At 68.1% G+C, this 26769-nt stretch overlaps 2 protein-coding genes across 7 annotated transcripts in view; both read right to left on the reverse strand.

Moving 5' to 3' along the window:
• The window catches only part of HMG20B (high mobility group 20B), a 149005-nt gene that overhangs the window by 75897 nt on the left and 46339 nt on the right, over positions 1 to 26769 (reverse strand). The window lies entirely within an intron of this gene.
• Positions 1 to 26769, reverse strand: part of NFIC (nuclear factor I C) — a 46414-nt gene that overhangs the window by 9169 nt on the left and 10476 nt on the right. For all 6 annotated transcript variants that reach the window (XM_075524300.1, XM_075524305.1, XM_075524304.1 and 3 more), the window contains exons 2-8: positions 16447 to 16978; positions 4050 to 4121; positions 3444 to 3518; positions 3165 to 3288; positions 2886 to 3010; positions 801 to 929; positions 498 to 682 (exon numbers count right to left, since the gene is read on the reverse strand). In XM_075524300.1, the coding sequence (XP_075380415.1) occupies positions 498 to 682; positions 801 to 929; positions 2886 to 3010; positions 3165 to 3288; positions 3444 to 3518; positions 4050 to 4121; positions 16447 to 16978 (1242 nt within the window). The remainder of the gene's footprint in view (positions 1 to 497; positions 683 to 800; positions 930 to 2885; positions 3011 to 3164; positions 3289 to 3443; positions 3519 to 4049; positions 4122 to 16446; positions 16979 to 26769) is intronic.

Here is a 26769-nt window from a genome sequence, read left to right on the forward strand (position 1 = left end):
CAGACAGGGCACGCAGAGCCCATTGCTCTCTCAGGCATGCTGGCGGACGGTGGCTCTTCGGCGACGGTCACACATCCCCTGCCGGACGCCCCGCTCCCACCAGACACCCCCAGCCGCGGCTGACGGCTCAGCCCCGGCACCCGCCGCCCCGTCTCCCCTACAAGGCGGCGCCCCATGCTGAGCCAGGGGACGGCAACTCCATCGCCAGAGAAACGAGGTGCCAACACTGACCAGGCGCAGCGGCGCTACCGAACCAACGCAAGGCACGGGCCGGAGTCGCTCAGCCCCAGCCACAGCGGTAGGAACACCCTACCGGGCTGGCTGTCAGCACCCGGCTGCCACTGGCGCACCCTGATTCCCCATGTGCGGCGGCGGTGGTGACGGTGGCGGAAGCAGACGATCCAGGGGATGCCCCTCCGGCAGCCCAGCCGGCAGCAGCCCCCGGCGCCCCACGGCGAGGTCGGTGATGGGATGCAGGGATGGGGCCGGATCCTTACCGGTCCGGGCTGCTGGTTGGACGGGTCGCAGGCCAGCGAGACGAGATCTTTCAGCGGGTCCTGCGGGTTGAGATGAGGCGGGTACCGAATGGCCGTGTGGGGGAAGTAGGTGGAGGCCGTCTGGGGGAGGATGGAGGTGGTGGGGAAATGCAGCGCAGACGACGGGTGTGGGCTTCGAGCGATACCTGCGGGCGAGAGCGGGAGGGGGGACCCACCGGCGTCACTGTGAGCTAACCGCTGCCCCAGCCCCCCGCCCGCTCGCCCACTCGCTCCATGCCTCGGTTTGCCTGCCAGGACACTCACCGCTGTGCACCGCGATGACGGGACGGTGGTGCTGTGTGAAGCTGCTCAGCCGGGGCGAGGAGTCCTGGGGCGACGGGCTGTTGAAGGGGGACTTGTCCATCTCTGTCTTCTTCACGGTGGGGGAGATGCCTGGGGAAAGCAGGGCGCAGTGTCACACCCCGGCACCTGCCGTGGGACCCCGAAGTGCCGGGGCTGCTGCCAGCTCCCCCTGGGGTTGGGGCACTTGCCCCTGGGGCGAGGGTCTCCCTGGGGACAGGCTGGGCATGGGGAGGGTGCGTGGGCGTGAGCATGTGTGTGCGTGCGCATGTCTGTGTGTGTGCAGGAGGGTGTGCACGTGCGCGGGCATCTTTAGGGGTGTACCGCAGGTGTGCACACGCACACGTGTGTGCACCACCATACGGGTGTGCGTGAGTGTGCACGCACCTACACGTGTGCATGTGCACGCGTGTGTACACGTGCTTGTGTGTGCACCAGCACGACTGCGTGCACCTGTGCGAGTGTGTGTACATGCACACGTGTGCAGGCGTGTGTTCATGCACGGGCATCAGCTGGAGCGTGTGTGCGTGTCTGTGCGCACAACCGTGCGTGCAAGCATACATGTGTGTGCGCATGCCCACCCCGGGTGCAGAAGTGGGTGCCCCCGCGGGTGCCCCCATGTCCCTGCATCCCCCACTGGGCACGCACCTCTCCTGCACCCCGGGGCTGGGGGCCAGCACAAGGAGCTCCCAGCATGAAGGCGCAGGCCCATGGGGTGACCCCTCCAGAGACCTGCAGCCCCGGGCCCCAGGACCCCCACGCAGCGCCGGACGCCCAGGTCCCTGAGGGCCACCCCGGGGCGCAGGGCCGAGCGGGAGGGGGCAGCGGGCGCATTAATCCCCCGCCACCGTGGCTTTAGCTCTGGCCATTTGGCCCAGGCCCGGTAATGGGTTTAGCCCCTTCTCAGCCAGGGGTTAGGAGGATTTCCCAGAACATCCCGTACGGGATTGCCGTAACGCCCCCACCGCCACGGCTGAGCCCCCCCGCCGCCCCCCCGCCGCGGATCAGGCCACCAGCGGGGGACAGGGACACCCCCGCACGGCTCCCTCCCGCCGCACGCGCCCGCACGCCTGCGTGCACCGCTTCGGGGAGGGGGTTCCATCTCCCCCCGCGACCCTCCTGCCCCCTGCGGCACTGCCCCTGGGGGGGACAGGATGGGGCACGGTCCCTGGCACCTATGGGGCACCGTCCTGGGGCAGGACTTGCTTTCCCCAAGCCTCCCTCCGCCAGGATCGGTGCTTCCAGCCCCCCGGCCGGGCACCCCCCAGGCTCTGGCAGGGCTGGGGGGCCGGGATGGACCCTGCCCGCCGTTGGGTGTGCGGGGAGGCAGGGTAAGAGCCCAGGGGGAGAAAGACGAGCGGCTCCTTTGCCTGCAGCCCCGCGAAGGAGCCCCGGGGCGTGGGAGCCGCAGTGCCAGCCCCGCAGCATCGCTTTAATTAGCCCAGCCCCCCCCCCCGTTTCTTAATGAACAGCTAATTGGGGCTGTCTAGACAGGAAAGGGGAAAAAAAGCCAAGCAAGAAAGCAAGCTGTCCGTAGCGCCAGCGGCCGCCGTGGGGCTGGGAGAGGCCGGCGTGGGGTTGGGGCGCTGGGCTGGCCCTATAGAGAGCACCTATAGAGAGAGCCCGTGCCTAAATGGGGGGGGGGGGGGTCCTGTAGCAACACCGCGGCGCCTACAGAGAGCCTGTGCCTGAATGGGGGGGGCTACAGCAACACCTGGACAGCTATGGAGAGCCTGTGCCTGAATCAGGGGGCCCTATAGCAACACCACGGCACCTATAGAAAGCCTGTGACTTAATGGGGGGCTCTATAGTAACACCACTGCCCCCACAGAGAAGCAGTGACTTGCTGGGGGGCCCAAGCACAGCACCTATAGCCAGCTCGTGCTTTGGCCTGAGGGCCCTATAGCAACACCACGGCACATACAGAGTGCCCGGGTTTTCACAGGGGAGGTCTGACAGCAGTGCCTGTAGAGAACCGGTGAGCTGTCTGGGGGGCCCTATAGCAGCAGGAGGGCACCTATAGGGAGGCCCCTATAGGGAGGCACCTACCCCCTTCCATGTCTTCTGTCCAGTTGCGGCTGCTGCTGGTGGGGGAGTTGGAGGAGGTGTAGTACTCGCCCCCCGGGCTGGTGTCGATGTCGTCCTCCATGGACCCCGACTTGTGCCGTTTGCTCCTGGGGGCAGGGAAGGGATCAGCGCCAGCCCGCGGCAGGATCCGGCCTGCCCTCCGCCTCCCCCACGGTGAGACGGCCGGCGGCCCGCGGCCGAGCTCGGGCTGGCCCCGGCATCGCCCCGGCATCGCCCCGGCACGGCCCCGGCAGCACCTACCCGCTGGAGGAGGTGCTGGGCAGTGTCCTCCTCATGCCGGTGCTGGAGGGGTTCAGGTCGTAGGCCAGGTGGCCCTGCAGCTCCCCCAGGGAGAAGTTTGGCCCTGTGCCTGTCACCACCGGCGCTGCGGGGAGAGAGGGGGATCAGGGGGGGCCCCCAGGCGTTGCCCCCCGCCCGGCAGGGAGGGGAGCCCCGGCCCACAGCCGGGATGGGGGAGCTGCCGGGACGCTGCCGTGCCCGGGCAGCCGGGGTGGGTGGTGGCATCACGGTGGGACTCACTTCGGGACACCTGGATGAGCTCAGTGACGCTGAACACCCCCGAGGTGATGAAGCTTTCCTGGAAGTCTGTCGAATCTGCATGGGAGAGAGGAGGGAGCGCTGAGGGGATGACGATGACAGTACCGCCCCTCCTGCCCCGCAGTGTCTTGTGGCAATGCTCGAGGGCACCCCAACATCCCCAAATCCCCTGGAATGCCACCCACCCCTCCTCAGCTGGCTTCGCTCCACTTCCCTCCCCCAGCAAGGGACCACCCCGACCAGTCCCCTCTGCCGAGGACACCCCAGGGCTGCTCTGTGCCTCAGTTTCCCTGCGGCTGAGAGTACCGGCAGGGCTGAGGGCTGCACCCCTACCGTGGGCCCCCCAGGGCAGCTGCTGTCCCCAGGGGACATGGCCCCGGCCGTGGGGCTCTGCCGGCCGTGGGACGAGGCTGAGGCCACGCCCAGCTCATCGCAGGTGCCAGGCAGCGGCTGGCGGGCACCGGAGCAGCTGGCGGGAGCTGCCGGTGCGGACGGCACGACCGCCTGTCGAGGGTGCTGCCTGGGGACCCTGGGGATGGGCTCGGATGACCCTTGACCACTTGCCCAAACCCTGCCTGCCCTGCTCACCCAGCGTGATGGGTTTGCTGTCCTCCTGGTCCGAGCCGATGCCCGTCCGGGGGCTGCTGCTCTGCTCTGCATCTGCAAGAGGAGAAACCACCGGGGTGAGCCACCCCACGCCGGTAGAAGCCGGGGATACCTGCCGGCTAACCTCCCTCGCTGCTCTGCTCGGGAGGCGGAACTGAGGCACGGTCTGGCCGGCGGCTCCCACCCCACAGGAGGACCACGACTGAGCCAGCACGTCCTCAGCCACCAGGGAAGAGCCACCAAGCGTCCCTCCCTGCGGCCGCCCCGCCAGCGACAGCAACGGGGACACCCCCGCGCTGGCACGCAGGATATGGGCACTGCTCCCTGCAGGAGGGAAACCCACGGCGCTCGACCCGCCCCGAGGCAGGGTGACGGCCGCCTGGCCCCGCTCCTGCCTCCCTGCCTCCTCTCCTCCCTCCAGCCGCTGCCGTGACCCATCCCTGAGCCACTGGGCAGTGTCACCGTGGCTGGGCATCGCCCTCGCCACCCTGCGGCACCTCGTCCTGCCTCCCCCAAGCCGCCCGGAGGGCGGCAGGGCCCCGGGGCAGCACCCACTCCGACCCCTGAAGCCCCTGGTGTCCCCACTCCACCTTAGCTAAAAATAACCTGGCTCAGAGGCTGAGCTCAGCGGCACCGGCACACACCGGCACAGCACGGCATGGCGCGGCACAGCCGGCACACCCTTTGGTGCCCCGTGCCCCACTGGGGCCTGAGCCACACTCGGGAGCATCCTTCCTGCCCAGCGCAGGCTCGGCCACGTGCCCCTCACCCGGCTGCTCCGAAAGCCCTTCCAAAACTTTTGCCGTGTATTTCCCCTCCTCCTCCTCGTCCTTCCTCCTGCTCCTCCATCCTCCTCCTCCTCCCACCCCTTGGCCTTCGGCGTTTCTCTTTTGCAGCTTTGGCTGATGCCGGGAAAGGGCTGTGACAATCCAAACACCGCCATCAAAACAGAGCGGCTGCCGCTGCCAGCCTGCCTGCCGCGGCTTGGTTTTTTTTCCCTTTCTTTCCTTTTTTCTCCCCCTTTTTCTCCCCCCGCCCCGTGCTCCCCCCCCAGGCCCTTGGGCACGCGAGGCTCCTGGGGCGGTTATTTTTGGCCGGCCAGGCCGAGCCATGCGGGCAGCGGAACCGCGCTGCCCCCCACCCTGACACCCCCGTGCGCCGCCCGCGCCACCCCCGTGGCCGCTTGACATCGACGCCGAATGCAGCCATTTTGTCTCCCTCCCCAGTTGCCGGCGTTCCTCCCCACCCTTCCCCGCACCGGCCTGGCAGCCCTTTCATGCCGGTGGCCCCGTGGCATCCCGCCCCAACGCTGCATCCCGCCACCAGCCAGCCCCGTGCCCGCACGCTTGCCCGTGTGCTTGCCCGCACACTTGGCTTCCTCCAGGCAGCCATTTTAGGGAGCAGAAATTCCCCCGGCGACGGGCGCGGGGGTTTTTTCTCCCCCTTCTCTCCATTTTTCTTTTTTTTCCCCTTTTTTTTTTTCCACGTTTTGAAAGCTGCCGTGTGCCCAAGCATGTGGGAGCGGGCGGCAGGAGCGAGCGGGGCACAAGCGAGCCGGGGAAGGGGGTGAGCAGCGGCGGGACCCCCCGCACGCCCGCGGGCACCGCGCGGCCGGACACGGCCCCTCCTCGCCTCTTAAAACAACAAATCTCGCAGCGGCTCTGGAAGTGGTTAGCGGTGGAGCCCGGCCAAGGCACGGGGCGGTGTCTCGCGGTTGCAGCGCCGAGGCCGGCCCGGCTCCCCGCGCCCCCCCCGCTGCCGTCACCTCGGGGCTCCCCGGCCCCCCTGCTCGCCCCGGGATGGCACCCAGCTGCCCGCTCCCGCGGGCGCTCGGCTCCCAGGAAGCGCCCTGGGCCGTGCCCTCACCCGGCGGCCCCCGAGGTGCCCGCATGGCCCTCGGCTCGGCCCCCGGGACCTCCCACGATTGCTCGCCCTGAGATAGCCGGCACAGGCCCCGCTCGCCCCGAGATGCCCCTCTGGACCTTTCCTCACCCCAGATGCTCCCCGGGGACCTTTGCTCCCCAGGACGCCTGGCACAGCCCTTTGCTCCCCCCAGAGCTGCCCCAGCCTGGCCCCTGTTCCCCCCAGGGCACCCAGCAGGGCCGCTCGCTCGCCCTGGGTACCCCCGCCCCCGGGTGCCCCCCGTGTCCCCGTGCCCCCACACCCTCCCGCCAGCATCACCCTGACCCAGCACCGCCGACGCCATCCCACCCACCCCCGTTCCCGGGGGGCACCCTGGGGGCCTCCCCCCGACCCGAGCACCCCAGTCCTGGGCACGGCACCCCAAGGAGCACTGGGGACTTTCCCGAGCTCCGAGGTTTGGCAGCAGGACTGTCCCCTCCCGGCACCCTCGTGTCCCCACTGACGGGGGGGCATGTGGGCGCGAGGATGGGGGCCGTGGGCTTGGTACCCCCCCAGCTGCCGGCGATCCTCACGGCTGGGCCGGGTGAGCTTGCCAGCAGTTTTCTGGCTGCCTCCTCCAGCACGGCCGGGCCAAACTCTGCTCTCACCGCCATGTGACGGCTGCCTGCGGCCGGCCGGCGCGCACTAAAATGGCGAAGGGATCGCTACGCTCCCGCTGCGGCCTCGCTCCCCCCAAGGGACATTTTGGGGGGGATCAAATCCAGCACCCAACAAGTGGCTCGGCCACACCGGGAAGGTGAAAGAAGCCTGGGAGCCCCCCGCACCCCCTGGCCTCGCTGATGGGGGGGATCCGGCACCCTCGGCACTCCCTGGGGCCAGGATGGGGCATGGAGGCGGGGGGGGCCCTGCTGCCACATCGTGGGGAGCCAAGGGGTGAGGGGTTCTGTGCGGGGGTCCCCCCCAGCGCGGAGGGGGAGAGCGCTCGGTGCCCGAACAGGTCGATCCAATCACTTTTAAAAATAGCAAAGTGTGTGCCCGGGGGGGCGAGGGCTGCCCAGGCTGCTGGCCGCGCTGGCAGCCTGGACCGCTGCCACCCATTGAATTATGGATCCCCGGCACCCCAGCCCCGCTGGCTGGCAGGGTGCCACCGGCCCCACAGCGACTCCCTACCCATGGCCTCGGTGCGTGGGAACGACCCCCAGGCAGCAGGGCCAGCCCTGGAGGGGGGTCCCTGCAGGCCGGGTGCCCCCCGGGGCTGGTGCGGCTGCGGGAGAGCCCTGGCTCTGTGCCTGAGCACTGATGGTAACAGGGCACGGTGTTACCGGCAGTGCCGCGGGGCGCAGGCGCAGAGGCTGGAGGACGCTCAGGGCTGGTGGAGCCGCTGGCGCCGGCGTGCGTGGCCCAGGCCCCCGGCGCGGGCAGCAGCTTTCCTCCTCCCCCCCAGCTCTTCCAGTGACAGGGCAGGAGATGGGAGAGGGCTCAGCACCACTGCCTGCAGGCTCCTGCTCTGGGCCTCAGTTTCCCCTGGGGCCGGCTCAGGGCTCAGTCCCCGGGGGAATCCCCCCCTGCCTCTCCCTCGGTGGCGGCGCAGCCCCAGCACCTATCCAGGAGCAACACACAGCTCCCCTGGGGCCTCCGGCTGACCCTCTCCCACAGTGTGCATCACTAGGGCCCAGAGTGAACAGCCTGGTCTGGATGGGGGACACCTGGAGACCTGAGGGAACCCGAGTGCTGTGGGGCTGTGGCCCCACTGCAAGGGCTGGGGGGGGCGTGATTTGGGGACCCCTCCCTGCCAGACCCCCAGTATCCCCCACCCCACGGTGCCCCGCTGCTCTGAGCGGCTCTGCCCGTCCCGCTGCCGGGCGGGCTGGGGTGGCCCTTACATAAAACCCGGAACAGACCCGCTTGTGTAACCTCCTTTATATAATACCCCGAGAAACGCCGGGTAAATCCCGGCTCAGCCGGGCCGGCCCAGCGCGCCGGGGGCACCGGACCCCTCCGCCGTGCCCTCTAGAACGCCCCGCTCCCCCTTCAGCCCCCCCCCCCCCCCCCCCGCCGCGCCCGGAGGGCTGCGGCGCGCTGAGGGGGTGCGCTGAGTTCGCGGGGTCTCAGCCCGCTCCCTCAGCCCGCCAGCGCCGCGGGGCCGGCGGCTGCTCCCCCCCCCCCCCCCCGGTCGAGCAAAGCCCCGGGGAGGCCCGGGCCGGAGGCGGCCCCCGAGGCGGCCGGGGACGGACGCGCCCCGCTGCCACGTTCGCCGGCTGCAGCCAGCTGGCGCGGCGGGAGCCCGGGGAGGCGCGGGCGCGTTGGCCGGCGCCTGCGAGCGAGCGGGCCTGTCCTCGGCCGACCCCGGCCGGCGCGGGGAGACGGCGGGGGCCGGGGGGAACCCCCCCAGGCCGGCGGCACGGCCGCCCTCGCTCAGCCCTGCCAGGCCTGGGCCGCGTCCAGGGCTGCCGGCGCCCGCGGAGGCGAGCGGGGACAGATGGCGGTGGACAAAGGGACGGGCGGGAGTGGGACGGACAAAGGGACGGCTGAGCCCCCCCCCCCCCCCCCCCCCCGCCCCCCCGACTCCCCCCCGCGGGGTCCTGGCACCCGGCCCCTGCGCCCTGGGCTGGGGGGGGGCTGGGGGGCACCTGGGGGTGCAGCTGCTGGGAGGGGATGGGAGAGTGAAAGGAGAGAGAGGAAGGGAGGAAGGGAGGGAGGGAGAAAGGAGAAAAGGAAGAAATGCAAGTGGAGAGAAAGGGCAAGGGAAAGAAAGAGAAGAAAAAGAAGAAAAAAAAAAGGAAGGGAGAAGTGAAAGTGGAGAGAAAGGGCAAGGGAAAGAAAGAGGGAAAAAAGAAAGAAAAAAGGAAGGAAGAAATGAAAGTGGACAGGAAGGGCAAGGGAAAAAAAGAGAAGAAAAAGAAGAAAGAAAAAAGGAAGGAAGAAATGAAAGCAGAGAGAAAGGGCAAGGGAAAGAAAGAGAAAAAAAGAAAGAATAAAGGAAGGAAGAAATTAAAGTGGACAGAAAGGGCAAAGGAAAAAAAGAGAAGAAAAAGAAAATGAAGAAAGAAAAAAGGAAGGAAGAAATGAAAGTGGAGAGAAAGGGCAAGGAAAGAGAAAAAAACAAAAAAGGAAGGAAGAAGTGAAAGTGGAGAGAAAGGGCAAGGGAAAGAAAGAGGGAAAAAAGAAAGAAAAAAGGAAGGAAGAAATGAAAGCAGAGAGAAAGAGCAAGGGAAAGAAAGAGAAGAAAAAGAAAAAGAAGAAAGAAAAAAGGAAGAAATGAAAGTGGAGAGAAAGGGCAAGGAAAGAGGAAAAAAAGAAGAAAAAAGGAAGGAAGAAATGAAAGTGGAGAGAAAGGGCAAGGGAAAGAAAGAGAAAAAAAAGAAAGAATAAAGGAAGGAAGAAATGAAAGTGGACAGGAAGGGCAAGGGAAAAAAAAGAGAAGAAAAAGAAGAAAGAAAAAAGGAAGGAAGAAATGAAAGCAGAGAGAAAGAGCAAGGGAAAGAAAGAGAAAAAAAGAAGAAAAAAGGAAGGAAGAAATGAAAGTGGAGAGAAAGGGCAAGGGAAAGAAAGAGAAAAAAAGAAAGAATAAAGGAAGGAAGAAATTAAAGTGGACAGAAAGGGCAAGGGAAAAAAAGAGAAGAAAAAGAAAAAGAAGAAAGAAAAAAGGAAGGAAGAAATGAAAGTGGAGAGAAAGGGCAAGGAAAGAGAAAAAAAAGAACAAAAAAGGAAGGAAGAAATGAAAGTGGAGAGAAAGGGCAAGGGAAAGAAAGAGGAAAAAAAAGAAGAAAAAAGGAAGGAAGAAATGAAAGTGGAGAGAAAGAGCAAGGGAAAGAAAGAGAAGAAAAAGAAAAAGAAGACAGAAAAAAGGAAGAAGAAATTAAAGTGGAGAGAAAGGGCAAGGGAAAAAAAGAGAAGAAAAAGGAGAAAGAAAAAGAAAAAAGACAGTAAAAAGAAAAAGAACAAAAGAAATAAGAAAAGAAAAATAAGGAAAGAGGGAAAGAGCTGACAGGGAAGAGGGAGGGAGGGAAGGGAAAGCAGAAGGCAGGCAGGGGGAAAGGCAGGAGGGCAGAAGGGCAGGAGGAAGGAGAAGGGAGATGGTGGGGGCGGGGGGACACCCCAACTCTGCAGCCGCAGCCAGAGGGTCCCAGGCCTGGCCCCTGTCTGCCCTGGACGGACCCACTGCCCTGCTGGACCCCCGCCCCTGCCCTGCCCTGCCCGCCCTGCCAAGGGGCCTGGCCCTGGGCAGCTGCTGGGGGCTGCCAGCATCTCGCTGCCCCACCATGGCACAGCCCCACGGCCCGGCACAGCCCCACGGCATGGCATGGTCCTACAGCGTCACACGGCCCCACAGCAGGGCACAGCCCCACGGCACAGCGCAGCCCCTGGCTGTGGCACAGCCGGCCCCCCCGCAGAGTCCCACGGCCCCCGCCCACGGCCTCCCCCCATGACCCCCCCCAACCCCCATCTCACCCCCACACTGACCGCAGGCATCGCTCCCAGTGCATTGTGGGAATCTCCCTCCCCGGGGCCGAGGTCTAAAGCCACACAGGGCTGGGGGGGGGGCAAGTTCAAGCCCTCCCCGGCGCTGGCCGAGACCCCAGCGCGGGGGCTGGCGTGGCAGGGGACCCCAGGCCCCAGCTGTCGGTGCCAGCCCAGCTCGGGGGCGTAGCGGCATGCCGGGGGGCTTGGCGGCGTCTGTTCGCCCCCTCCGTGCCCGCGGCCGCCGGCGGGAGGGAGCACCGTGGGCATCTGCCGCCCCAGCTGTCCCTTGCCAGCGCAGCACGGAGCCGGGCGCCAGGCCAGGATGGCAACTGCGGCCCCGGGGAGGGCACAGCGCTTGCCAGCGCGGGGGGACGGCGGGTGGCGAAGGCGGGGGACGGCAGGTGCTTGCGAGACGGAGCTCGCTCATCTTTTATTCATCGGGCGCCGAACAGCGCGGGGAACCGCTCCGGCCCCTTGCCCCCCCCACTCCGGCACCACAGGACGCGGCACCCCGTGCCAGGTCCCCGGCAGGCACCGCTCGCCCCAGCCGAGGCCGCGGGGCTGAGCATGGGGCAACTCGCTTCACTGGTGACGCGGGGCTGGGGCTGCCCCCTGCCAGCTGGGCACTGCGGGGAAGCCGGCTGGCTCCGGCACGCCGCCGGCTCGGCGCACTGCGGGAGAGCTGGGGAAGCCCTGACCTCCCCAAGGTCGCCAACACATCGATCCAGAGAGCTCCAGCATGCCGAAACCGCCCCGGCTGTTGCCGCTGCCGGGCTCGCGGCGGGGCCAGGCACGGGGACGGCGGGTCCCCCAGGCGGTGACACCGCAGGGGACAGGGATGGCTGGGGTCACTGCCATCCCTGGTGAGCCCCTTTTCACCCCGCCTCTGTGGCACGCAATTCTCCGGGGCAGGAACCCAGCCCCTGTCGATTCTCCGATGTCTCATACCCTTGTGGCCTTTGCCGGGGGGTCTGTCCTCCTGGACCCGCTGGGCTCTGCCTATCTCGCTCCTCTCAACCCCGGCCTGGCTGGCTGTTTGGCTGGGAGCGGAGAGATACCTGGAGCGGGAGGAGCGTTTGCACGTGTCTGCCTGTGTGCTGGGGGGTTCTCTGGCCCGCCTGCCCGCCGGTGCCCAGCTCTGCGAACGGCAGAGCCCAAATATTGTGCACCCCATCAATCTCCTTGCGACCCTGCCGATAAATATTTGCGTGGGGGCTGGCGGAGCGGCGCTGCCCGGGGAAACGCCTGCTCTGCCATCTGGAGGGACCGCGCAGACGTTTGGCACGGCTGGCCTGGCACGGCCGGCAGGCACGCTCGGGACGAGAGGCCTGGCACAGGCTCCCCGGCAGATTGGTGCCATCTGCCTCGCGCCGCAGCCAGCGGCGAGGCTGGTGAGGGGAGATAAGGGGCTGCCAGGCGGTGGGAGACGCAGATGCTGGCACGGCGTGGAGGTCCCTGCCTCCCCCTGGGTGCTATCCGCCGGCGGCATGGCCGGCTGCACGCGGCAGCATGCCGGGGGTGCCGGGAGCAGGATGTCACCCTGGGGCCTGCCGCCTGCTTACCCTGGGCACCCATCTGCTCCCACCCCGCATGGCCCTGGGAGGGGCACAGCCGGGCTCAGCCGCCAGGCACTGCCAAGGGAAGCTCACTGCAGGGCAGAGCCTTGCCCCCGTCGCCCTGCTAAGCACGTCAGCTGCGGGCGGGGGGGGCAAGCCCCAGAGCACCCCAAAGGGTGCGAGGGGCCAGCACTGACCCCGTCCTGCCTCCCTGCAGCTCCTGGAGCCCGGCTGGGATGGCGATGGGGTCCAGGGATGGAGGGGGGCCAGGATGGGGATGCAGGGAGGGGGGGCACGAGGAGGGGGGTCTAGGGATGGGTGTCCAGGGATGGGGGGTGCCAGGATGGGGGTCCAGGGACAGGGGATGGGGGTCCAGGGATGGGGGGTGCTGGGATGGGAATGCAGGGATAGGGGATGCCGGGATGGGGGTCCAGGGATGCGGGATGCAGGGCTGGGTGCGGGGATGAAGGCACAAGGGTGAGGGGTGCCGGGAGGGGGGCCCAGGGAGGTGGGGAGCACTGAGGCGAGGGTGCAGGGAGGGGGGCACCAGCCCCCCCCAGACTGGCTGCTGCCGTCGGGAGCTGCTGGGAGGAATCTCTCCGTAATGCTTCGAAGGTCCTGGCACCATCGACTGGGGAGATTGATTACCATTTTACTGCAATGCTTTTGACTTTCACCAGCGACCTCCGAGCTCCCCCCCCAGCCCCCCCCGCTGCACACCCAGCTCTGGGCTGCAGCGCCATCCCCTCCCCCACTGCGGTGTGCACAGCCCAGCCCTGCACCCAGCCCTGCTCACATCCAGCACCCAGTCCTGCTCCCAGTCCAACCAACCCTGCACCCAGCCCTCACCCAGCCCAGCACTCATCCCGCACCCAGGCCCGTTCCCAGCCCGGCACCCATCCTGCACGAGCTGCCAGCGCGCCCTGCCCACAGGGGTACCGGGGGCCGCGGGTGCGGGGCAGGGTGCGCGGGGGCCGGTGCTGCACTGCCGAGCGCTGGGAAGCGGATTCGGGCGCCTGCCCCCCCTCCCCGCACCCCACGGCAGCCCCCCCCCGGGGGCCAGCGGGGCTGGGACGGGGCCTCTCCCCAGCCCGGCATCGCCCTTGCCTCAGTTTCCCCGTGTGCACCCGGGGGCACGGAAAGCCGGGCGGGTCTCCCAGGCGGGGGGGGGCGAGAAAGAGCCGAGAGGCAGAGCTGGCCCTTGGCACTGGTCCGGGGCGGGGGGCGGGAGCTCGGCCCCCCCCAGGCTGCCCCCGACCCCGGCGGGGGGAGCAGAGCCGGGGGACTCCTCCACCGCCCTCCCGCCCCGGCGTTGCCACAGCAGCGGCTGGGAAATTGTGCTGACACGGCAAAACGGGCCGGGCGGGGGCGGGGGAGCCGGGAGCCCACGTGCTCCGGCCTGGTAATGGGGGGCCGGGGGGCTGCGGGGAGCCGGCGCTGCCGGGCCGGGGGGGGGGGGGGCCCGCGCGGGCGAGATCCCCCCTGGTCTCCTCCTGCTCCCCCCCCGGCCCCTTCGCGGCTGGGGATGCTGCGGGGGGGCTGCAGGGCGAGATGTGCGAAGGGGGAAAGCGTGCGGGAGCGAGCGGAGCGGGCAGCAGCGAGCGGGCAGCGAGGAGGCCAGCGAGCGTGCGAGCCTGCGGGGACGCCCCGCACAGCCCGAAGGGTGCCGTCGCCTGGCCCGACGTCGCGACGGCCTATAGCGCAGGGTCCCCCTGGAGCGGGGGCTGTCCCAGCGTCCCTCCCTGCCTCAGTTTCCCCCCCCAGCCCCGCGCTACCCACAGCCCCACCGAAAGCGCCCGCTGCGGGCCGGGGCGGGGGCAGCGCCGAGCACCCGCCCCGCCGCAGCACCCAGCAGCACCCAGCGCGGTCCCACCCCCGGCGCAGCTGGTGCCGCCGGCCCGTCCCGGTCCCCCTTAACCGGGGCAGGGAGCGACCTTAACAGGGAAAGTGAGAGCCCGCCAGGCCTTATCAGAGAGTATTTACAGCCGCTGTGTTCCCAATTAGGCGGTCAGGTGACTGCGGCTGCTGGGGACCCAGACGCCGGGGTCAAGGTCGCCGGTGGGGGCGGGGCGGTGGGGTGGCAGAGGGGCAGCCGCCTCCCCAGGGACACCCGCCGGCTGCGGCGCGGCCGGGGAACCCGCTGGCGCGGGCACCCCAGTGCGGCACGCCGAGCGGTACAGGGGACCCCGTCACGGCTGCCGTGGGGGTCCTGGTCCCTGCTGGCAGCACGGCCACCGTAGGGCTCCGGGTCCAGCATGGGGGTGCTCCCAGTCCAGCCCAGTACAGGGTACCCCCCAGCCCAGCGTGACACTCTACCTCCAGCCAAGCCAGCGCAGGGTGCCCCCAGTCCAGCCCAGTATGCAGTGCCCCCGTCCCAGCCGGCATGGGGTGCCCCCGGCACAGCACGCAGCACCCCAGTTAAGCCCAGTACGCCCCCCCAGTTCAGCCCAGCACGGCTATGTCTCAGCCCGGTACACGACACCCCCCTACCCTGCCCAGCAGCTCCTGCCCCATCCTGCACAGGGCATCCGTGCCCCCACCCCAGCCAGCACCCGGGGCCCCCCCGTCCCCAGCACAGCACCCACCATTCCCAGTGCACCGCTGGGAAACGGCGGCACCAGGCCCCGTTGGGCCTCATCCTGCCTTTGAGTGGGCGAGCCACGTGCGTGGGCACGGGTGTACAGCGCCGGCACCACGCATGCGCACACGCCGGGAGACGCAGCTGGGCAGGCAGGTCCTGGCTGCACATGCGTGTGCGACTGCACCCGTGCACCCCCCCGCTGATCGCCCATGGCTCCGACTTGCCCGGCCTCCTGCCTGGGCCCTGGGGCAGATCTGGCCCCGGTTATTCACTGGCAGAGGCTGTGCCCTGCTTTTCCCCAAAGCCATGGCAGTCCATGTTGTGTGTGTGTCCCCCGGCAGTGCCCTGCCCGGGACATGCGGCTCCCCGGGGAGCAGGGGGGGGGGGTGTCGCATGCCCGCCCTGCCTCAGTTTCCCCAGTGACACCCAGCATATCTCACTGCTGGCCAAGCAGGGGCAGAGCCGTCTCCACCTGCCCGTGCCCGCCACGATTCAAGGCGCTGGCACCCCCTTTGTTGGGATTGACGGCACCGCGGTGCCCTCCGTGGCATCACTGTTCTCCCCTGGGCCCCAGCCAGTGCCGGGCAAGGAGGCACCAGCCCCACGCTCCCCCCGCCGTGGTGTCAATGGGGATGGGCTCACGGGCCCGGGGGGCACAGCTGGGGGCATCGCCCAGTGCTGCAGGTGTGCGCAGGGGGTTGCTGCCAGGAGGGGACCCATGTCCTGGTCCCTGCACACCTGGGAGGCCTGGCCTGGCCATGGGGGGGCTGCAAGCCCCTCAACCGCCCCTTGGGGCTGCACATCGCAGACCCCCCTGGCTCTGCATCATCCCTGCGAAACTGAGCCCTGCCCTTGCCCGCAGGGACCATGCAGCATCTCCCCAAGCTCCTCACCCGCCTGGGGGTACTGGGGGATGTCGGGGTCCGTGGGGGACCCCAGCTGCCTGGAGGGTCTCTGTGCCAGCACGTCACCAGCCAGGGACGGCAAACCTGCCCGGATAAAATAAGATCTGACCCGAGCTACTACGAGCTTCCCCTTCCCGACAGCGGGGACGTGGTGCGAGTCGGCAGTGAGGATGATGGCTTAAGGACCTAATCCTCTGAGCCTGGAAACCGCCGTCTGCCCTGCCTGCTGTGCCTCAGTTTCCCCTTTTCGATCGTCAAGGCTTTGAGAGTGGGTCTGACCCTCCCTCCTTGCTGTAGTGAAACCAGCCCAGTCCTCCCAGCAGGTCCGTGGGACCCCCGGGCAGGTGAAGGGCAGGGGAGCAGCATCCCCTCGGTGCACAGCAGGAGCTGCTGGGGTTTGCCCCCGCTGGCATTATCGCTGTCCCCTCCCCAGCCGGCCTCGGCCACTCCCGTCCCCACCTCAGTCACCCGCTGGGCGAGGGGCTGGGACCGCAGCCCACGGCAAACTGGCACTGCTGGACCGCTCCCAGCTCCAGCCCTTGGGGGACGTGCCGGGAACAGGCTGTCCCTTGCCTGCCCACGCCGCCCACCCGCTCCTCACTGGGCTGCCGGCACAGGCAGCCACGTCAGGCAGGCGTGGGATGCAGGGTTAACCCCCCAAGACCCCCCTCTGGGGATGCCCAGCGCCAGGAGCACCCTCGGGGCCCGCTCGCCTCCTCCCCTCCCTGGCACGTGCCTGCCGGGGCAGCCAGGATGCGTCCTGGCTCGGGGAGGGGGGCCGCGTGGGCAGGGTGGGGGGCACCCGCTCGGGCGGCAGTTTGGAGGGAGGGGAGCACCGGGCTCCTCTTTGCAAGGTCTGCAACGGGAAACGTGTCCCCGAGCGGTGTCCCCGAGCCGGAGCTGGGGATGGGACGGGCATTGGGGGGGAGGGGAAAGCTGGAACGACCCCAGGGAGCCGGCTCTGGTGGGGACGCATCCTGGCTCTGCCCCGCAGGCAGACGAGCACCCACCTCTCTCGCGGACGAAGTAAGCCAGGTAGAGGTCGAGCTCCTTGACGGAGACGCTGATGTGGTGGGGCTGGACGCAGAGGATGGGGTTGGTGCACTGGCCCGACTTGACCAGGCGCTCGCCGTCGGTGCTCTCCAGCGGGATCCCTTTGAAGAGGATGACCATGACCAGGTCCAGCCGCCACACCTTGTCCGCCTGCCGCAGGCAGTCGATGCGGCGCATCTTCCCCTTCTGGTCGGGGTTGGAGAGGACGCAGCACGAGGGCTTCTTGCCCGTGATGGAGAGCACGAAGTCCTCGCGGCACTCGGGCCGGATGTCCTTGCGCAGCTTGGCCAGGAGGCGCGAGGCCCATTTCTGTTTCACCTCTGGCTTCTCGCTAAGCAGCTCATCCTTCACCGCCCTCTCCTCATCCTTCGTCATCCTCTTCTCATGCTTCTTGAAGTACTTGCGCTTGCGGGCCTGCAGGTTGAACCAGGTGTAGGCGAAGGCCCGGACGTGGGGGAGCAGCGCCTCGATGAAGGGGTGGAACTCATCCTGCGGGAGCAGAGGGACAGGCGGTCACTGCCAGCCGAGCCCCCCGCCAGGCCCACGCCGGGACGGCTGGGGAGCCTGCGGGGACCCACCAGGGACATCCCCCCCGGGCTGCATCCCAGCGCAACCAGGAGGGAGAGCTGTGGCAGAGGCGCGTGCCCGCCGGGGTCGGGGAACCCCTCCCCACGCAGCAGGATCCCCCCCGTCCCCGCAGCCCCCCATAAAGCCCACCGGCTGCAACGCTCCCAGGCCAATAACCTGCCGGGGGTGGCGGGGGCACACGGGAGCCGGCGGTGCTGCGCAGGGGCAGGCACTTGCGCAAGGCATGCCGCCTCGGCAGTACCCGGACCCTCTCCCCTTCCCACCCACGCATGCCGGAATCTTCTCCCGACAGGCGCAGAAATTCCGCCTGACGTCGCGCCTGCCGGAGCCGCCGTTCTGGTGCCAGGCGCTGCCAGACCGCAGCACCCAAGGGACGGGTCCCCCACACTCCCAGCATCCTGGGTGCTCCCGCACGGGCTGCGGGCGCCTTGGACTCTCCGCTCCCTCCGGACCAGCGGGAAACTCCCCCAGTTTGCCCCAGTTGTGGCCAGCCCGGCAGCTGGCGCCCAGCCCGGTGCACAAGGCGTGCTCTGACTGCCTTTTTCCATTTGGCGAGCGCTGCTGGATGAGTCCAGCCCCAAAAGAAAACAAGGAAAATGCATCCCCCTCCCCGGCCCCTCCTTCCCGCATCCCGTTTTTTTTTTTTTTTTCCCAGTTCGGAAAATCAGTGCTTCCTGGCTGGGGGGGCCCACAACCCCCCCGGGGGACGGAGAGGTGTCGGGAGCTCTCCCAGCGGGGATCGGCACAGCTTGGAAAATGGCAGGGAGAGGGCCAAGCATCCCCGTGCGTGGCCAGGGCGGCAGCAGGCTGGTCCACGAGGGCAGGATTTGGCCCTTGGGGTCCCTCATGACGGGCGAGGGTGTGGAGGAAGCAGGAGCCCAGCTCAGTGCTCAAGTCCCGCCGGAGGCTGCCAGGGCCGGGTGGGGGGTGGCTGGTGGCAGCCGCCGCCGTCGTGCCACGGCCCCAGTTCACGGGGTCGTGCCCGGGTTTGGGTTACCCTCCCAGCGGGGAGGGTGCCAAGGGCAGGCGCTGCTCTAGGGTGGGACCCAGGAGGGGGCTGTGGGCAGGAGCGGGGGGAGGACAGAGTCCCAGCAGTGGGATGGGGCGAGCGGCTCTGGAGACGGCGACTGGACCCATTCATCCCAGGGCAGCGATGCCATTCCCCGGAGGAAGCAGCCCTGTCCCAAAGTGACCCTGCTTGGAGGGAACAGTGTCCCCTGAAGCAGGCTCCTGGCAGGGACCGGCCCCACACGGACCCCGCTAACTCCCACTTGGCCCCAAGTCCAGCACAGGCCCCCTTAACCCCCAAGCAGCCCCCGTACAGCCCCTACAAAACCCCAAACCTGCTCCTCCGGCACAAACCCTAACAGCCAGCGCAGCTCCCCCGGTGCAGCCCCTGGTGTCCCCTGGACCAGCGTCCCCCGCACAGCCCCTGCTGTGACCTGGCACAGACATCCCAGCACAGCCCCTACCGTCCCCTGAACCTGGCACGACACCAGTAACTGCCAGCACCGACCACCAGCACAGCCCCACTGACCCCTCAAAAGTCCCCCCAAGCACAGACCCCGTTATTTGCCAGCACGGACCCATCACCCCGGCACAGCCCCCGCCGTTCCTGGCAGCCGACAGCCCCTGCTCCGGACCCAGCTTCACCAGAGCTGTGACCCCACGGGTGTCTCCCCATACCCCACAAGGGACAGGGTCCCACCCTTGCTGGGGAACCCACCCCACCCCACCCATAGGGACCCAACCCTGCCAGGGAACCCATCTGGACCCTGGGGACCCATCCCTGCCTGGGGGACTCATCCTGCCAGGGGAATCCATCCCTGTCTGGTGGACCCGTCCCTGCCGGCTGCTCCCGGGGCAGCTGCAGCCCCGCACGGCCGCAGGGTCTGGTTCCCTCCCCAGCAGCAGCCGCTAATTCAGTGCAGCTGGGCAAGGGCTGGGCATGTGTCTTAAATCAGGGAAGAAGGTCAAAGAAAAGTAAGACAGGAGCTGAAAAAAGCAGCAGCGAGTTCCAAAAACAATACTTGGCCGGGGCGGTGGGCGGCTGATCTTCCTTGGTGGCCGGTTATTCAGACGAGCCCTACAAATTGCTGCCATCCCCTGGCCCCGCCACCCTCCCCAGGCAGCCGGCGGCAGGGCTGGCCGCAGGGCCGGGGGGGGGACCGCGCCATTGTCCCGGTCCCTGCCCTCCTGCCGGGCAGTGCCACCCCTGGCACTGCTGCAGGGATGTCGGGCAAGAACCAGGTTATCCCTGTTGGGGGAGGCAGCACCCTTGGGTGCTGCTCGCCCTTGCTGCGAGGGCCAGGGGATGCTCGGTGCCCTACCACAGGGCGGCAAGTGCAAGCCCCAGTTTCTCTGGGGCTCTGAGCAGACGCCGGCTTTGCCCCCCCTCACCACAGTGCCGAGGGTGTTCAGATCCCACTTGGACCCATGTCTGTGACCCCCCAAAAACCCACAGCGTGCAGAAGCCCCCACGGCCCTCGGTGCCCCTGAAGCCATCGTGGCCACCCCCCCCCCCCCAGGATTACGGCGGGACGGGAGCTGCGCTGAAAGCCGATCAGCCCCTCGCCAACTTTCCCTCCCGCCCGGCTTATCCCGCGCCGAGATGCCGTGCAGAGTTAAGCTGCTTTAGCGGGGCCAGGCGAGGGCGGCCGGGGGGCACCAGGACAGCCGGTCGGACGGGTGGGCCGTGGGCCGTGCGAGGGAACAAGCTAGAGGACTCGTTGGGGACCATCAGTGTGCCCTGCATCCCCGCCACGCTGCCGGCACCGTGCAGCCAGTGAGCCCCACAGCTGGGCACGCTGTCCTGGCTGACACCGGCCAGCTTCAGGCCCAGCTCCGCTTTGGAAAGCAAAGGCAGGGATGCGCTTTCGGGATGCGCTTTCCGTCTGTCCCCATCCCCAATCCGATCCCCGCCGGCCTCCCCACCCCAGCCGGCAGCACGGAGCGCCGGCAAAGGGCTGGTTAAGTGTTTCTCCTGCTGTTTTTCCTTTGCGGGGCTGGGAAGCAGAGACGTGCTGCAATACCCCAGACGAGGCTGCTCCCGGGGCATTTCCGGACGGGAATCTGGCAGCAGAGTCTGCGCTTGGGCCCCATCCAGCCCGGGCTTGTAAAGCTCCGCGACCCGGGGAGGAGCACGCCTGTGTCGGGGTGCTGCCGGCTCCAGCACAGGGCCCCCCTCGTGCCCCCCTTCCAGGGACTGGTGGAGTGCTGACTTTCTGTGCCAGTCGCTGCAAGGGGAAACTGAGGCACGGGTCAAGCCCGGCTCTGTCCTGGTGTCAGTCCTGCCGTGGAAGGAGTGATGCTCTGCGTGGAGCCAGGCTCGCCGTGCCAGGATTAACTCCTCCGGCAGCCCGGGTTTTAGCAGCGCCAGGGAGCTGTGGGGGACACAGCCAAGGCGCTGCCTCTCCCCATGCTCCTGCCTGTCCTCACAGGCTCGGCCGGTGCTGGGGCTCTGCACCCCGGCTGCTCGGCCGCGGCGGGTGCCTTCCACCCTGGGGACGGTGGGCGATGCTCTGTGCCACACAGGGACACAGCGCCAGGCATGGGCACCGTGGCCGGGCACCGCGGCACGGGCTGGCTGGGCCTCTGAGCATCCTCCGCTCGAGCGCCTTGTCCAAGCAGGTCGGGCTCAGCAAAGCAGCCTGTATTTTCCAATGAAAAAATGTTTCCTCAGGAAATTCCCTAGCAGTTTTCACGGGGAGAGGTGGGCGGGGGGCAGAGGAGGAGAAGGGGGACGGGAGGGGTCCGTCACCTCGGCAGCGGGTTTTGCTCCCCACCAGCATGGCCCCGGCCCCGGGGAGAGCAGGATGCCATCCCCGCCACGGGCAGCGTGCGATGTGGGGCGACCTTGCCGCATCCCAGCCCTGCAGGGACCACACAGGGTTTATTTTATGAAAGGATGCTCAGCCTCCCCGCCAGCCAGCCACACACCTCCAAACTGCTGCCGGCTCCCATGGCCGCCGCTCCTGCCAGGTCCCGCTCCCCGCAGCTGCGCGAGCCCGGGCAGGGGCTGGCAAGTTCGGCGCTGGGCGCCGTGCCCCCAAGGGAAGCCTTGGCGTGGCAGCGGGGGGGGGGGGGGGGGGATGCAGCCGGAGAGATTCTGGTAATCCTGAAAATCCCGAAATCCCGGTACCGAAAGCGGCACGGCGGGGACTCGCTCCTCGCCCCAGCCTCGGTTTCCCCTCTCCGGAGCCCGCAGGCGCCCTCGGCACAGACAAAACGCTCTCGTGCGGCCCCAGCAAAGCCTCCAGTAGCCGCTTCTTAACTGTTCGCCAAAGCGGCTCTCGGTAATAAGTTAACCTGGTAATGAGACCTGTTGCCGAGACAGATGCAAATGATTGGGAAGTGCTCATTAGAGGGGATGGAAGGAGGCACTTAGGCCCTGAAAAGCACCCAGCCCTTCCCGGGGCTGGCCCTGCACTGTATTAGAGCCCATTTTACAATAATTGCTCCAGAGGAGGAAATCTATTTGGATTCATCATAAAGTATTTATTAACAAGAGCTTATTCATAATTTTTGCTGCTCGCCAGCATGGCGCAGCCAGGCTTCCCGGCCTGCTCGGCAAGTCCTAACGAGGCTTCCCCGGCGCTGGTGAGCGGCGCTGCCATGCTGGGAGGGGGGAAACCGAGGCACGCCAGGCGTGGGGCAGCGGGAGGGAGCGTGGCGGCAGCTGAAGCTCCCAGGAAAGCAGCCGGGGACGGTACGAGCTGTGCTGGCCTCCCCCGCGCACAACCGGCCCCAGGCCAGAGCTGCCCATGGGGCAGAACAGGCTGTCACGGCCACGCTCCCCCCAGCTCCCGGCGGCAGCAGCTGAGCCGGGGTGGGGACGACCCAGCCCCGCACTTGCAAAACCCCTCTTGCAGCCCACGCCAGGGAATGGAGCCCCGGTGCCCGGGGCAGCCCGGCTGGCACCGCCGGTGCGGGCGGAGGTGAAGGCAGGATACGGTGCAACCTCCCCACAGCTCCGCTCGCCAGACCCCAGAGCTTTTTTTTCCCCCAGAGCTGACAGCAACCTGCAGCCATCATCCAGGTGCACGGCTCAAGGCCGCGTACAGGCTGGACCGTACCCACAGCGTGCTCTGGATGCGGCCACCCTGTTGGGAGAGTCAGCCAGGACGGATGAAAGGCCAGAAAGGGGCTCCCACGCTTCATTTACCGCCTCGATGCTCAGCCCCACTCACAATCAGACCGGGAGGCGGCGGATGGGCTAATAAAGCACCCGGTCCTCACCACGCGCCTGGGACCACGGCGGCCCTGGGCCCCTGCCAAGCTGCCCTGGGCTCCCCACGCCTGGCGCTGCCCACAAATGCCCCGCTGGGTCCTTTGAGCCATCCCAGGGCAGGCAGGTCCCTGCTGCCCCGCGGGCACCGTGAGCACCCCCGCGCCGGGCCGGTGCCCGCCTGCCTGTGCCTACGTGCCGGGGCGGGAGGCGATGCCGGTGCTCGCCCTCGCAGGTGGTGCGGCTGCGAGCGGAGGCGCGGGGAGCGCGCCGAGGCCGCCGCCGCGGGTCACGGGAGGCCGCGGCAGGCAACGAACCTGCCAGTTGCTTTGGAAAACAGCAGGAAGAAAAGCAGCTCTCTTTGCAGCCCCGGGCTCAGGTGCCAGCACCGCCTGGGCCTGCGCCAGCCAGCACAGCCCTCCCCGGGGAGGCTGCACTGCCGGCAGACGGCGGCCGGGGGTGGCCCGGGTGGGCTGAAGCCGGGGGGAGCTTCTCCGGCAGCACGGTACGTGCCCCAGCCCTGCGCCCATCACCCTGCCTCTGGTCTGCCCGCGTGCACCCTCACCTCCGGCAACAATTGGCGTTGCTGGTCACCGGCTTTGCTAAATACACCCTAAACTGGGGAGCGGCGTGCCCAGGGCGCGGGCAAAGGGTAAGGATGCCCCGAGGATGGTACCCAGCAGCGGCACAGCCAGCACTGGCAGGCGGAGGAGCCGGGAGGGTGCTGGGGAGGGAGACCTGGCCGTGGGAGCGCCCGGGGCCGCTCGCTGCCTTCCTGCAGACTCCCTCGGCTCCCCCGGCTGCCTCAGTTCCCCCAGGTGCTGTCTCTGCCCGTTCCTCTCAGGCTGCGGGAGCCGACGGCTCAGCCGCTTCCCCCAGGTGACCCCACCTGTCCCCAGGGTGCGGCGCTGCCTTTCCAAAGATGGGGAAACTGAGGCACGGCACCCGCCAGGCCAGCCTGCAGGAGAGGCAGGATGTGACGGCGGCTGCTGGGGTCCGGGAAGAGCCCTGCGAGCAGCACAAGGGAAGCACGGAGGGGACCCGGCCCATGGCCAAGGAGATGTCCCCCCACCCCGGGAAGCATCCCGTGGCCGGCAGCGCCGGGGCCACGTGGCTTCCCAGCCGAACCCCCCCTGGGGCTCCAAGGAAGGGAAATGTTTTATGGAACTGGAAAAAAAAAAAGCTTTGCCAACAGGCCCCGGCGCTGCCAGCTCCTCCGCCCGGCCCTGCGTCAGTGCGGGGCCCTGGGGGCGGCCCGCTCCCCCCGGCCCCGCTCCCGGCACACGGTGGGGACTGAGGCTACAGGGGTGGCAGGGCTGGAGCGGTGCCCAAGACCCAGCGCTTCGCCCACCCTGGACCCCGGGCTCCCAGCCTGGGAGCTGCCAGGATGTGACGCAGGGACAGTGGCAGCTTCCACCCCCAGGAGCACAGGGGGAAACTGAGGCAGGAGATGCCCTGGGGCCGCCAGCACCGCGCTTGCCCCCGGGAGGGAGGCAGCAGGCAGTCCCGGCTCAGCATCCCCCCCCCAGCACCGAGGAAGCCGGGGCCAGGCAGGGCCTCCCCAGCCCCCCCGGGCTGAGCCTGGGGCTCTGAGCCCGGCTTTAGCCCCTGACGCAGGAGGTTTTATTTCCCTCCCAACATATTTTTAGCCCTGCCTGCTCCGTCCTGGCCTTTCCGAGGGGGATTAATTCCCCCCCCCCCCAACCATGTAACATTAAAGGTGTGGGGGTGCAGAGAGGGGTCCCCAAGTCCCTCCCTGGGGTGCCCATCAGGGGGGCGGGGACGGCACCAGGGGTGTCTCTGCACCCCGTGATGGGGAGCACCGCAATGGGCTTGCGGTGCTCACCCCGCTGCAAATCCAATCCCTGGCAGGTTGGAGCAAGTCACCGGTTAAAAATAGCCCCGGCCTTTCGCCGAGGAGCCGGCGACCTTGCGGGAGGATCGGCCGCCCCCAGGGCCCTGGCGGTGAAGAGTTCATGGCCCCCCCACAGCCCCATCACCTTTGCCGTGCCACGGACGTGCCAGCGGTTCAGCCTCTGCGCCTCTGGCATCTCACGGGCTCCCCAGGGGTTGGGGACATCTTGCCGGGACCCTCCACCTAAGGATGGGGAAACTGAGGCACGAGGCAGCGACAGGCTCTCCTGGCGAGCAAAGGGAGACAAGGGTGTCCCCAAAGGGTGAGCGCTGCCCCGAGCGTGGCCGGATCCTGCACCCTGAGCGCTGAAGGACGGGACTGCTTTAACGGGGGGGAGTTGCATCCGCTTTCAGCAGCTCAGCAGAGCCTTCCTGGGGAGATTCAAAGGCTGAGCCCGGCCGGGTCCTATTTCGGGAGGGTTTTGGACGCCTCCCAAGCGGCAGGAGTGGGGGCCAGCCCGGACAAAGGGACTCTGTTCGGGACATTGGGATCCGGTGGTGCCCGGCGCGGAGGCTGGTGGCTGTGGCCGGTCCCCTTGTTCCCGTGTGACGAGTCAGCACCCGGGGTTGGGGCAGGGGGCGAGCGCCCCTCTCCCGTGCCGGGTGCCGTTCCCCACCTGGAGGTAAACTGAGGCACGACGTGGGACCATCTTTGCCTCCCAGGCCGCCGCTGTAACCGCTAAGTGACACTGCCATACCGCGGAGACAGCCGTGCCAACCTGCCTCGTGACGTGGAGTCCACCAGCCACCCGCCCTGGGCTACTTGCCCAGGCTGGCCCCGAGCCATCCCCCGGGGGAGTCCAAGGTCCCTGAGCAGGGCCGAGCGCTCCGGGAGCCAATACCCCAGCCACCGGCTCCATGGTGGAGCAGAAGGAAACCCCCGTCAGGCCTGACCCTGCCAGATCAACGCTACGACGGGGTGCACTGTGGTGCCAGCGGGGTGCAGTGCTGCCAGCACCGCTGGCCCTGGGATTGGGGGGCCTCCCCCGTCACCTCAGCCTCCCCCCTCACTGCCCACCCCAGGCCCTGGGGGGGCTTCAGCAAGCCCCAAGGTTTGGGGGCCACGGCGCCGTTACAGCCCGCGCACGCTTGCACACTCCCTGCCGCACGTAGAGCCGCAAGCACGCACGTGCGCACCCATGGGTGCCAGGCACAGAAACCCCGGGGACAGGGACCGTCTGAGCGGGCAGGGTCCTCACCACGGTGATAGCGGGTGAGCTCCAGCCGGCCGGCTCCTGTCCCCATCCCCACATGGGACACAGTGAGGCTGCGGCTCAGCCCCGGTGCTGCTGCCGGCGACTCCCTTCCCCAACCAATTCACCACCACAAGGCGAGGAGGCTGGCGAGCGCATCCCGGTTCCCTCCGGCGGTACCTCAGGATGCGATGCAGTCATCGCTAATGCATCTGGACTCATTTACGGGGATGAGAAAATGTTTCCAGGTTTCCCACAAAGTCCCATTAACAGTCCCACTCTATTTTTAGTGCCCTCATCAACAACGCCTTCCCCTGCCACCCCGCCGCTCCAGGGCCCTGCAGGGCTGGCGGGGGCACCCCGGGCACACGACCGGCTTTGGGGGGAGCTGAGCCGCACCGGGACCGGGCAGCTGGAGGGGACGAACCCCGGCCCCACGTTCCGTGACCCAGCAGCTTTGCACCCATGGGCGGTGGGGATGCCCCAGCCCGGCTTTCGCTTGAGAGCAGCTGAGGAAGGAAACCTGGTGGGAAACAGCAGCGAAAGCCGCCCCTGGTCGCTGCGCTGGCCGCAGAGCCCCAGGCTGTGGGACTCCGCTCACCGCCGAGGATGGAGAGGGAAGAGCGGTGCCGGGCGGTGCTCAGCGGGGCTGGGCACGCCGGCGGCAGCGTGTCCCTGCAGGTGCACGGTCACACCCTGCAGCACCAGCCTGTCACCTGGCGATGGCCGGTGGCTGGCCCAGCCAAGCCCCCGCCGCCAGCAACCCCCGGAGCCCCGGCAGCGCCTCCCCCCGAGGCAGCGGGTGCCCACGGGGCTCCCGGTGGAGCTGGCGAGGGCACGCACAGATCCTGCCCTCGGCCCTGCACCCTCCCGGGCTATCTATAGCCATGACCTCAGTGGGAGCCGGGGCAGGCTCCCAGCCGCGCATCCTCCCTTCTTGGCAGGGCTGCTGCCACAGCCCCCACCCAGCAAAGAGCCGCCGCCAAGCCGAGGCTTTTATCCCATACGCTCGCTAATCCGACGGGATTCGGTGTCAGGGGTTGCCCACGGGTGGCTCGCAAAGGCCGTTTTTCGGGGGGGCTCAGCCAAGCGACGGAGAACGCCAGCCGGCAAGGGCAGACGGCGGTGCTGGGTGTCACCGTGTTAGGTGACAGGGTCCGGCCCCGGGGGCTGGATGAGAGGGGATGTGGGTGAGCCGGCTCATTGAAGGTCGAGTGGGGGACGTCCCCGTGTGGGCCCGGGTGACCTGAGGACACCCCGCAGCTGCGCCCCGCAGGCGTCGGGGTCGCAGCCTCCCGCAGAGCCGGGGGGGCGGGGCGGGGGGGGGGGCGTGGGGAGGGACCTGCTCGCTCTGCGCC

Source organism: Mycteria americana, chromosome 24, assembly GCF_035582795.1.
Source record: "Mycteria americana isolate JAX WOST 10 ecotype Jacksonville Zoo and Gardens chromosome 24, USCA_MyAme_1.0, whole genome shotgun sequence".
NCBI lineage: Eukaryota > Metazoa > Chordata > Aves > Ciconiiformes > Ciconiidae > Mycteria > Mycteria americana.